This window comes from Clytia hemisphaerica, unplaced genomic scaffold (genome assembly GCF_902728285.1).
Source record: "Clytia hemisphaerica strain Z4C2 unplaced genomic scaffold, Clytia hemisphaerica genome assembly, whole genome shotgun sequence".
NCBI lineage: Eukaryota > Metazoa > Cnidaria > Hydrozoa > Leptothecata > Clytiidae > Clytia > Clytia hemisphaerica.
This window is the reverse complement of record NW_027103286.1, coordinates 56,175-68,557: the sequence shown is the minus strand read 5'-3', so window position 1 is coordinate 68,557 and position 12,383 is coordinate 56,175. Positions and strand designations below refer to the sequence as shown.

At 34.5% G+C, this 12,383-nt stretch overlaps 1 protein-coding gene across 1 annotated transcript in view; it reads right to left on the bottom strand.

Annotated features, from left to right (window-relative positions):
• Positions 1-12,383, bottom strand: part of LOC136805905 (conserved oligomeric Golgi complex subunit 6-like) — a 31,117-nt gene that overhangs the window by 7,895 nt on the left and 10,839 nt on the right. Inside the window, exons 2-13 of the mRNA XM_067062483.1 lie at positions 9,965-10,108; positions 9,730-9,801; positions 6,370-6,428; positions 5,875-5,986; positions 5,383-5,465; positions 5,069-5,139; positions 4,699-4,869; positions 3,707-3,758; positions 3,253-3,344; positions 2,764-2,828; positions 2,406-2,497; positions 1,933-2,050 (exon numbers count right to left, since the gene is read on the bottom strand). Coding sequence (XP_066918584.1) covers positions 1,933-2,050; positions 2,406-2,497; positions 2,764-2,828; positions 3,253-3,344; positions 3,707-3,758; positions 4,699-4,869; positions 5,069-5,139; positions 5,383-5,465; positions 5,875-5,986; positions 6,370-6,428; positions 9,730-9,801; positions 9,965-10,108 — 1,131 coding nt within the window. The remainder of the gene's footprint in view (positions 1-1,932; positions 2,051-2,405; positions 2,498-2,763; positions 2,829-3,252; positions 3,345-3,706; positions 3,759-4,698; positions 4,870-5,068; positions 5,140-5,382; positions 5,466-5,874; positions 5,987-6,369; positions 6,429-9,729; positions 9,802-9,964; positions 10,109-12,383) is intronic.

The following is a 12,383-nucleotide window of genomic DNA, read 5'->3' as shown; positions in this document are numbered from 1 at the left end:
TTGGTGATAAGGGGAGAGGGAAGGGTTGTAGGGAAAAAATAAATATAAAGTTCTGGTCGCAAAAATCAGTTTTATTGACAATTGAATCATGCTTGATGGTGAGCATTGTTATCAATAATGTTTTTGTGTCAAAAACATAGAAATACAAGGAAAAAAATCTAATGAAAATCTGCAAAAACGGCGAATTCCTGCATTTTCAACCGGAAATAAAAAAATTTTCAAAAATCGATCTCAGCCATGTTTTGAGCATTGCGAATACGCATCTTTCTGCAAAAAATTCAGAAAAAACTGATGAAAAAGATGAAAATTCATGAAAATTCATGAAAATGGCATATTTCCCGCATTTTCGGCCGGAAAAAATGTCTTTCGAAAATCGGGCTCCGTCACATTTTAGGTATTGTCATATTGCATCAGTGTGCAAAATTTCATAAAAAAATATAAAGTACAGATCGAGAAATTCAAGAAATACTGTCTTTCCGTTGAAAATAGGTTGTTCCGGCAAATTTTTAAATAGTTCCGGCTTCAAAAATCAATTTTATTAAAAATAGAAACATGCTTGATGGTGGGCATTGCTTTTAATAATGTTTTTGAATGAAAAAAATTACCAATTATGAAGAAAAAGCCCAATGAAAATTCAGAAAAACGGCGATTTCCAGCATATTTCCGGCATTTTCGGCCGGAAAAATTTTTTTCTCAAAAATCGGACTTTGCCATGTTTTGGGCAATATTAATACGCATCTTTGAGCAAAAAAATCAGAAAAAACTAATGACAAAATCTCGAGAAAATGCCAAAAAAACAGTTTTTCCGGCATATTTCCGGCATTCTCGGCCGGAAAAAAATGTTTTTCGAAAATCGGGCTCCGTCACTTTTTAGATATTGTTATTTTACATCAGTGTGCAAAATTTCATAAAACAATATAAAGTACAGCTCGAGAAATTCAAGAAATACCGTTTTTCCGGCGAAAATCGGCTGTTCCGGCGAATTTTAGAAAGTTCCGGCTTCAAAAATCAGTTTTATCGACAATTGAACCATGCTTGATCGTGGACATTGCTATTAATAACTTTTTTGTATGAAAAAACAACGAAATATAAGGAAAAAGTCCGATGAAAATCTGCAAAAACGGCGATTTCCGGCATATTTCTGGCATTTTCGGCCGGAAAAGAATTTTTCTCAGAAATCGGACTCTGCCATGTTTTGGGCATTGCTAATACGCATCTTCGTGCAAAAAATCTGAAAAAACTAATGATGAAATCTCGAGAAAATGCCAAAAAACCGGTTTTTCCGGCATATTTCCGGCATTTTCGGCCGGAAATGATTTTTTTTCGAAAATCGGGCTCCGTCACATTTTGAGCATTACCATTTTGCATCATTGTGCCAAAAATCAGAAAAAACTAATGAGCCAATCTCGAGAAAAGCTGGTAACAGACGGACGGACGAACGAACGGACGGACGGACAAAGGTTAATTTATAGGACCTCCAGGTAGGTCCAAAAAACATAAGCTTGCTTTCGAAGAAACAGGCAAGTTTTAAAAATGAATCTTATTCTATACAACTATTAACCCTAAACGCCACAAGGAATTGGGACGAGTTTATAAGGCAGGAGTGACGTCAAAATTCTGCGTTCAGGAGAAAATCAATGCCACGACTCACCAAAACATCAATTCTAACCACTGAGCTTATGTTTTGAACGTTTTGACGAAGTTTTAAAAAAAATCATGAGAATTCTAGGTATCTAATTTCGAACCAGTCACATTTGGTTTAGTCCTACTAAAGATCCTACGGATCCTAAGGGTTTGCGCCCTACTAGTAGAGAGAATTCAAAACTAATCTGACATTAATAAAATTGGCGAATAAAATGACCTTTAGTTAACTTTAACAGGCTATTGTGTAATGCAATTTTTAATGCTGACATAAACGAGACATTTCCGTACCTTTTCAACCAGTTTGCTTCCATGGAAAGAGAGGTTATTGAAGAACATTTGCTGGCTAAGGTGATGCATTTCTTCAATACAAGTCACTATGGTCGATGTCTCATTCTCAAAGAGGTTTCTGTGGAGAAATTTAGATAAAAAATATGACAAACTGTTATTATAGACATAAGACATTGCTTTTGGAACACAAGAGGTTTATGTGAAGAAAGTTAGATGGTAAATATGACAAACTTTAATTATTGACAATATAACGTTGCTTTTGGGACACAAGACGTTTCCCACTAGGTCTAAACAAACCCCTTCAAGTGCCTTATCATGTCCTAATAAACCCTTCATTCGCCCATGTTAATTTATAATCAATCAATTCGACACCCCGACACCCCACCGCTATTGGTAGAACTTTCTTAAAGGATCTTTAATTGATTTGAAAATAAAAACTTGTATATTGAAGAAATATTAAATTAAATACTTACGCTAAAGTTTCACCATAGAATTTCATCAGGTTTCCAAGCTTGAAGAGGATTGAAGCACCAGGATCTGAGGTGATGACCTGTTCCACCCGCACCTGAGCAATGAAGCAAAAAAAAAAATTTGTCTTGAAATTGCATACAGAATATTATAGTAAGAGCCACGCCCAACACCAGAAAACTGCTGAATAGGTAACATAGAGTGAAAATAAGAAAAATGAGATAGCTTAAAATTTTATTGGTAGCGATTAGAATAATGTGAAGTGATGTTTCATTCAACGTTGCTGAAAAAACAAGTGGCCTGACGTTTGATGAAAAATCTGACTATGAAAAGATTGACCGTGAAAATCGATGAAAATGTTACCTTGAAAGGTTGGCATATACCCTCCATTATGTGATTTAAAACTTCCAAAATCATCGGTTTGTGTTCTAATAAAGAAAAAAACAGGTCCGAAGATGAGAAACATTGTACAGTACCAGGGCTCGAAATAACAGTCGGACATCGGACATTGTCCGACCCAAATGGCTTCATGTCCGACCCAAAAATCATAATTTTCAAGCTAAAGCAACCCTGATCGGACATTTTGTCCGACCCACTTGAAATCGTTATTTCGAGCCTTGGTACATCGTGTATTTTTTAATTTTTATTATTTTGTTTGATTCTGAAAGAGCTTACACAATTTATAACCAGCAACAACCGAAATCTCAATGTTGAGTTGATCTAGCTCAAAGATGAACGTTGAACGTTGAACTGAAAGTTGTAATTTTGGTTCAATTTAAAAGAACACATTTTAGCAATATTGATTGAGTTAGATCAACGCCAGATGTTAACAAGCTAACAAGCCGTAAAAACCTTTAATGTTTGTTCTTCTAAGTAGACTTTGAAGCAGTTCTTTTTCACCAGCTACTGCCTGATGCAACCAAGCCAAAATATCACCAACGTATCTGAGAAAACAAACATGGGGCATTATTTGATTTATTTAACTTAAGAGCAAACTGATCATTAAATAAAAACAGACTTGAGTAAGGTATTTCTGATCAAATTTGAAGGATTGTTTTAGAAAACATTGTTCAAAATCTTTTGTAGTACTTTTTAGATCCTTTCTTTAACCCTGGGGTGTACTGGGACTAGAGTGATGCAACGTTGCAAGCTAAGTTAGAAGTATATATAAAGATATAAATTTAGAACAAAAGGGTTTTCGGTATTTTCTTTAGCAATAATAACTTTTTAGAAGAACAAAATATCTTTTTACGGTACTTTTTACAGGTTGTCAGTCTGTTAGCTGGTGTTTATTTAACTAACTAACCTGACAGGGTCGTGTGAATACAGTTCGATAGGACGAGGAGTGCCTCCAGCACCTGTAAAAGAAAAGGAAAAATGTTGAATAAAATAATCGTTTTATAATACAATAGAGATGTCACAGTATCATGAACAACAAAAGAATAAAAGAAAATGGCTTAAATTCATCTTGTTTAATTGGTACAGTAAAGTCTCCATAATTTGAACAGCAAGGGTGAAAGAAACCATAAGTTAAGGAGATATTCGAGTTGAAAAAGTTTTAAAAGTTTCCCCCTTATTTGTGAGCAATCTGAGAAAAAACAGTACATCATAGAACAAAGAATATATCTATGTATGGAGACTCAAAATAAGAATAAATTCAATTTATATTTGACATGCAGATGTTCTCAACAAAATTTAACTAGAAACCTGTCAAGGGAACAACAAGATATTCTCTAGTTGTAGGGACTCTTCTTTTCCCATACTAGGCTTCATAATATCTTCGCTCTGAGCGAAGAAATCCTACTGTTCAGGATATGTGCACTGCTCTCATTTTGAATGTTGATTTTTCCAATTTACATCACCTGCGCACTAACGTTTCAGTGAAAGAGGAGGCAATTTTGAAACCTTAACCAATCAGTTATATCTAAAACATTCTTTTGTTTGAAATCTCTATTAAAAATCTTTTGTTAACCTGGTGGGGGTCACTAGTAGCCTCCTATAGGAGTGCCTATAGGCCAAGAGTGGCGCCTAAAAGCCTGGAGCTGTCTAGTAAACACTTATTGGACAAAATCGAGTCCAATATCCAAATCATGGTTTATTATCCGTTCATCGCTAAAATATTACTTGTTTTCCGAGGTCAAAGGTGTTGACAATATTGTGTGGCGTCAGTTTTGGAAATATATAACCTCCATGGAAGCTATGTATTCGAAAATATTGGACAGTAAAGAAGCCAATCATCAAGTGTCGCTTTTTACACGCGCCGGATAATAATAGAGATAATATAGATTTTTCTCATACCTCCACGTGTCAACGCATCTATAAAGCATCTGACAACCGCTGTACGCCTAGCAGCACCTAATTCATCCAATGTATACCGGAGAAGTACTTGGCGATCTTGAAGGGCTTCTATGGATTTGCAAAGGGCTCCAGAGATATCTGGCATATCGTTAGTCATACTTCTACATTCCTCTGGAAAGATTAATTTAATATTTTATTATTTGACCAAAAACTTCATTTAATAGATAATGCGGACTGGCTTATGCAGTGTATAAGTTTTGCCGGATTCCCACCAATGACACCATTGAATTTTAAGCAGATGAGATAATTCAATATTTTTAGTCAATTGAAGATATAAAACTATGACAAAAAATAATTAAACAGTAATTACCTTGTGCCCATCTATATAGTTTCTCATAAGCTGTTTCTTGATATAAAGCCATTGATTCCATTATTTCGAGTCTAAAGAAGTAAAAAGCATGAATCAGGCTTGATTTCCTGAATTCAGATGTAGTGAATTGTAAATATTTCTTATTCGCCCATCTGCTACCAAATTTCAAAGTAGACATCATTTAGATAAATACATTTTCTTATACGTACAGAAATCTGTTCAAAAGAAAACATCAACGCAAAATTGAAACCAAAAAAATCTTTGTGTTAGAATTGAAAGCCTTCATTTAGAAGAAATAAACTATAGTGTTATACCCAGCAGTCTGTTGTTTGGACCTAAGAAGAAGACGACAATCTTGGTGGATTTGTTTACATCTTGCCAATGCATTGAAATATTCCTATGAAAAAAGGTTTACTAATCATATTGTGATTGCCCATTCTAATTTGAAATTTTTTGTGTGTATTATAAAACACCCTTGTGTCACAGACCCACTGGGATCTCAGCCCCACTGGAAAATTGACTTTGATTGGGGAGCCCATTCGAAATTCCATGCTCGAAAATTGCACTCTAACACCAACACCATCCCCGCTGTATTTTTCAACCTTGGAACAATAGAATTTATAAATTTTGTCGGTATCTTTATCCCTATTGAGACAAAAAGTTCCACCGGTGTTATAAAGATATTATTTCAAGTGCTGTGCTCAGAATCATCTTCAAATCGTATCTAATTTACTTTTCAAAGTGAAACATTTTTGTAGATAGGGAATTTAAAAGCGGTATGAACAATTATCTCTAATAAGTCTTACCTCTGAAACAACATTTTCTTTTGATGCGCGCAAGGCCTTTATTTCATTCTGAGTAAGTTGAAATCTATCTAAGAAAGCATCAGCTATTGTTCCTTTGAGTTCCAATTCTTTCCTAAAATTCAACAAAAAGGAACTTAATTATTTATTAAATAAAACAAAACTTAAAACCAAATAAGCCCATCTTCTTGATTTCGACATTCAAAATACAAAAAAAGAGAGAGATGGTGAAATTTCTGAATATTTCGACTTCTTTATCGAGTCATTGTCAACTGTAAATTGTTATTACAAAATCTGCAATTTTAAATGATATCAAAAGATTATTCGGTTTACGTTTTATTTGTTATTTAATTATATTATTAATCATCCTCCTGAACCTTGACAAACAAAAATACAAAGATTTTTACATAAAGGAAAAAGTAATAGTTAAACAATTATGAAAAGTTTACGTATGAGGCTGAAGAAAGAAGAATAATAATCAAATAAAAAACAAAATACCTCTCATTTTGAAGATGAGTTGTTTTACTAATCAAATCAGCAGTCGATTCCTTTGAATTCTAAAAAATTGAAACGTTAATAATTTTCTTGAAATTAACCAATTGTCTTTTACTAAGCCCTGGGTAAACTTGAATGATAACTAAGATCCAATTAAAAACCAAACACACTCTTAGCTATCACACATCATTGGTAGAGCTACAGTAGAAAAGTTAGAATTAGTATCACATTATCTAATTTCATTTTGGCATTGATATATTCAAATCAAACAACACATATAATTTTACATTTTGAAAATAAAAACGTGTTTTTACTCTGAAAATTCAATATTTTAACAACGGGCACAGGAATTCATGATATGCACCACTGCAATGACTTCACGAAATTGTGCAACTTTTCTGTATTTTTCCATCCAATACGTCACTATTTCTATTGTTTAAGTGATGTATTGGGTGGAAAACTTTAAAAGTTCTCAGAAGACTCTCCAGGTTCAAAACCGGCTCAAGTACTATTTCACAACGCAGCTTTGATTTTCACCATTTATGTCTCTTTGACACATTTTCAATGACCTTTCTAGCCCACACAGGCGCAAGCAATAATAATCATCATCATATACAAATCTGAATTAATAAAATCAATTCTTGATAACATCTTTGATGCATGTCATCCAACCTGTCAATCAATTAGCAAACCAATCAAGTAGCAAATCAATCAATAAATTTTTTATCTTTTTTCAAGTTCACACTGTAGTGGCTACAGCACTACAGAAATAAGTTTGCCAGGATGAGATGGTGGGTGACTCTAGAGTGGCAAGGAGAGCTTACTCCAGGATCCGCACCTGTCTCCAGGCACCCCCTTGGTGGGGGTGTCTCCATCTCATCTGTTGTTCATTTTTAATTTCACATTTTAACATTATGATCTTCTGCTACAACAGTCTTCATTGCATAAAATCTGCAATTCTAGTCTATTTTCACCCCAAAGACATTCTACCAGATTTTTTCTTTTGCAACTCAACTATTTAATTGCACAGTCTTGGGGCTCTTCTTCCTAGTCAACCAAATACATATGCAAATTTTTGCATATTCCACCTTCATAGCAAAAAAGGTTTAAATTATAAGAACGACAACTTTGACATCCAAGCCCAAGATCTCACACAAACCACATTCAGTTTGTTTCGACATAATTTCGGCCTTCAACACTTTACTAATAATCCTATAATCTCTGTTATCACAACTCCTGATGTGCATGACCGGCTATCATCCAGATGACTTGTTTCATTTTGGGATCCGTCCTACTATGATGCTAGTCTCATCTTGATGATATTATTAAATATCATGAATAAGCATAAGGTTTTGATGGCCAACTGTGTCTCAAATAATGTGATATTTTACATATCATTTCCCTCATTGTAAAGAGAACAAGCTAGATGCTGAATGGACCTACCTGATGATGAAAGTTAGATAGCAATGCAAGGAGAAAAATGAAAAAAAATCAGTCAGAAAGCATAACGCAAGAAATTCATCATTGATTGATGGTAGGGGGAGAGGGAAGGGTTGTAGGGAAAAAAATAAATAGAAAGGTCGCAAAAATCAGTTTTATTGACAATTGAATCATGCTTGATGGTGAGCATTGTTATCAATAATGTTTTTGTGTGAAAAATATAGAAAATATAAGGAAAGAATCCAATGAAAATCTGCAAAAACGGCGATTTCCGGAATTTTCAACCGCGAATACGCATCTTTCTGCAAAAAATCAGAAAAAAATAAAAATAAAAATTCGAGAAAATGCCAAAAAACCGGTTTTTCCGGCATATTTCCGGCATTTTCGGCCGGAATAAAAAGTTTTTCGAAAATCGGGCTCCGTCACATTTTAGGTATTGTCATATTGCGTCAGTGTGCAAAATTTCATAAAAAAATATAAAGTACAGCTCGAGAAATTCAAGAAATACTGTCTTTCCGGCGAAAATGGATTGTTCCAGCGACTTTTAAAATAGTTCTGGCTTCAAAAATCAATTTTATTGAAAATTGAAACATGCTTGATGGTGGGCATTGCTATTAATAATGTTTTTCAATGAAAAAACAGGATTTGAATGAAAAAACAACCAATTATAAGGAAAAAGTCCAATGAAAATCTAGAAAAACGGCGATTTCCGGCATATTTCAGGCATTTTCGACCATTTTCTCAAAAATCGGTACAGCTCAAGAAATTCAAGAAATACCGTTTTTCCGGCGAAAATCGGCTGTTCCGACAATTTTTAGAAAATTCTGGCTTCAAAAATCAGATTTATTGACAATTGAATCATGCTTGATCGTGGACATTGCTATTAATAATGTTTTTGTGTGAAAAAACAACGAAATATAAGGAAAAAGTCTGATGAAAATCTGCAAAAACGGCGATTTCCGGTATATTTCCGGCATTTTCGACCGGTAAAGATTTTTTCTCAAAAATCGGACTCAGCCAAGTTTTGGGCATTGCTAATACGCATCTTTGTGCAAAAAATCAGAAAAAAACTAATGATGAAATCTTGAGAAAATGCCAAAAAACCGGTTTTTCCGGCATATTTCCGGCATTTTCGGCCGGAAAAGTACGTTAATTGAAAATCAGGCTCTGTCATATTTTAGGTATCGCCATTTTGCATCAGTGTGCAAAATTTCATGAAAAATTATGAAGTACAGCTCGAGAAATTCAAGAAATACCGTTTTTCCGGCGAAAATAGGCTGTTCCGGCAATTTTTAGAAAGTTCCGGCTTCAAAAATCACTTTTATTTACAATTAAACCATGCTTGATGGTGGGCATTGCTATCAATAATGTTTTTGTGTGAAAAAACAACGAAATATAAGGAAACAGTCCGATGAAAATCTGCAAAAACGGCGATTTCCGGGATATTTCCGGCATTTTCAGCCGGAATAGAATTTTTCTCAAAAATCGGACTAGGCCAAGTTTTAGACATTGTTAATACGCATCTTTGTGCAAAAAATCAGAAAAAACTAATGATGAAATCTTGAGAAAATGTCAAAAAACCGGATTTTCCGGCATATTTCTGGCATTTTCGGCCGGAAATGAATTTTTTTCGAAAATCGGGCTCCGTCACATTTTGGGCATTACCATTTTGCATCTTTGTGCCAAAAATTAGGAAAAACTAATGAGCCAATCCCGAGAAAAGCTAGTAACGAACGAACGAACGAACAGAGGTTAATTTATAGGACCTCCACCGGGGTAGGTCCAAAAATCAAATTTAAGATTTGGCATTTAACTTTTTGAATTTGGTTCATTGGTTCAAAAGTTAACTTATATATAAAGTTCAAAATTCACTTTTTTTAATCCAAGAAAATATGTCGAAAAGGGATGGGTACTGGGTGTTACCTTTAGTCTATCCATCATCTCAACACAACATTTATTCATTGACATTATATCTGTTGAAATTTCATCCAGTTTCTAAATGAATTATGATAACAATTATAAAGAAAATAGTTGGACAGCTCGTCCAGGTATAAAAAGAAAAGTACTGATTTCATGAAAAATGAAATTATTATGTAGAATATAATAATAAATCTACTTATACTATTACTATTTTATTACTTATCTATTAGTTACTTACAGTTTTAACCTCCTTGAATTGAGATTCAAATTGCTCACTGATTTCCAAACTTCTCTTCTCCACATCGCCACGTAAATTTCTCCTAGCACGTAAAGTATTTTCACCAAAGAAACTTGAGAGAGCTTTCAATGCATCCACTAATTCCTGAAAAAATGAGATAAAAATCTGTAGAAATTAATGATTTAAAGACAGTTGGTTAACTTTATTTAGCAAGACAGACGGCTAACTTTATTTGACATGATAGTTGAATTTCGAGACATAAATTCACACCATCATACTCTGCATTAAAAATACACCTTTTCTGTGTTGGGTTTTGTGTTTGGTGCTTTGTCTGACTTAATTATCTTAAGATTTTAAATATTGAATCGAACTCCCTAAAAATCTGCAGGTCTTGATCAGCACAATATAACCTTTCATTGTTTTTTCTTACTGATTTGTTACTGAACTGGTAAATCAGACAGACAGACAGACAGACAGACAGACAGACAGACAGACAGACAGACAGACAGACAGACAGACAGACAGACAGACAGACAGACAGACAGACAGACAGACAGACAGACAGACAGACAGACAGACAGACAGACAGACAGACAGACAGACAGACAGACAGACAGACAGACAGACAGACTTTTCGAAGCGAGCAATACTATGCCCAGTTCCCGACTGACGTACCAAACTGCAACCAATCAATTCAGAGAGAAAATCAGTGCTCTACTTACAGGCTAAGTCTTATGAATTGATCAGGGTGATAAAAAAAACTCATAAACTTTCCCATATAAAATTTCTTTTCACTCATTCTTTTGTTTCGAAATAGCCCTTTTTCATTTCCCTTCGGTATGTTTTATCCAAAATTTTTCTTCAAGTTGCCATTTTTTCTAAAGTTTCTTTTTGTTTTGTTTTGATAGTGGCGGTCTATCCGGAGAGTCTTCATTTGGTAAAAACGCAGGAATGTTTTATGTCTGATCCAGAGATTCAATTGCCCTTAAATGTTTTGATCGCAATGTAAGGTCTTCTTTTTTTTTCTTCCGTGTCTTGAATGTTTTGATCGCAATATTGAGTCTTCTTCAAATCAAATGCCCGACCAATCAAAGCAGCAAAATTTCAAAAGAAATGTAGCTACCCAGCTCCGCTCGCAGCTCTACTCTACCGTTTTGGAATATCGTATTTGCCGCGCTAGTATTTTCAGCGAGTTACTCCGTGACAGAATCGCGGGTAATAAAACAGTGTGGTTGGATAATAAAAAATCATACAAGATCATAAATTTTAAAAGATGGCGGGAATTCAGATGTTTCTTGTTGGCTGCTGGACGTGTAATCTCAAATTTAATGATGATATTAACCTTAATTATGCGTCATCACTTATGATTATGAGATATATATTTTACAACCCGCAAATTTTGTCAATCAGGTTTGTTTGGATTTAACTTTATATTTTAATGACCAGACAGGTCATTCATTTGCAGTGTTTTTTCTAAGCACCCAAATGCCCCCGTTAGACGGTGGCATTAAACTCAATTCAAATTGAGTTCATTGATAAATTCTATAAATTCATTCGATTTTAACCGTTTTAAAGTGCTAGTTAAGACAAAAATATGCTCAGCTTTCTGAACCCCCCACCAGGGCTAGCCCTGGACCCACAGGGGGCTCAAGGTGCCCCCAGCCTCTGATATCGCGGCTTACGCCTTTAAAAACTCAATTTGAAAGTACAAACGGAGGCATTGCTTGGAGCTTGGAAAAATCCCTGATTTGAGGGCTATGCATGTTAGCCTTCAATGATGCAAGTTACCCAATCTCACGGTAATAATTATGCATTATAATGATGTGTCATTGTTCTGTCATGTCTGGAGTTTTAAAATTATTCAATATGACATCCTAACTAGCAAAAGGTCTATTGTCAAATTGATGTCTACCGTCAACTGCTCTAACTTGGGACTATCTCACAAATCATGGGATGGCAATTCAGCCGCCATTTCACCGAACCACCAAAGTCATTAATTTGAGTCAATGGGAACTGGAAATTATAAAGTACATGAATTCGATTTTGCACTGATTAGGCTTTTTAATCAAAATATGAAAAAATCTGTAGTGGAACACACGCAAGTCAGTTAGGAACATTTGGGGAGTTCATGTACGTGGCTGTAATAAAAAAAATCATAACCACAATCATAAAAAAATTACGTTTACGTCTTTCTTAACTGTTTTTTGCCTAGACGATATAGCAAACATAGTAAGTATAAGCAGACTGTGCCTTTAATTGGCTGTAAAAAATTATGCCTTGGTAGAAATTTATCCAACTTTTAACAATGATAGAACGCACCTATTTAAACAAAATTAACCAGAACATTTTTTATCTTTCTACTTCTTCATCTTCAATGAAGATCTCAAAGTCAAATATAATTAAGCACACAAGATATTCT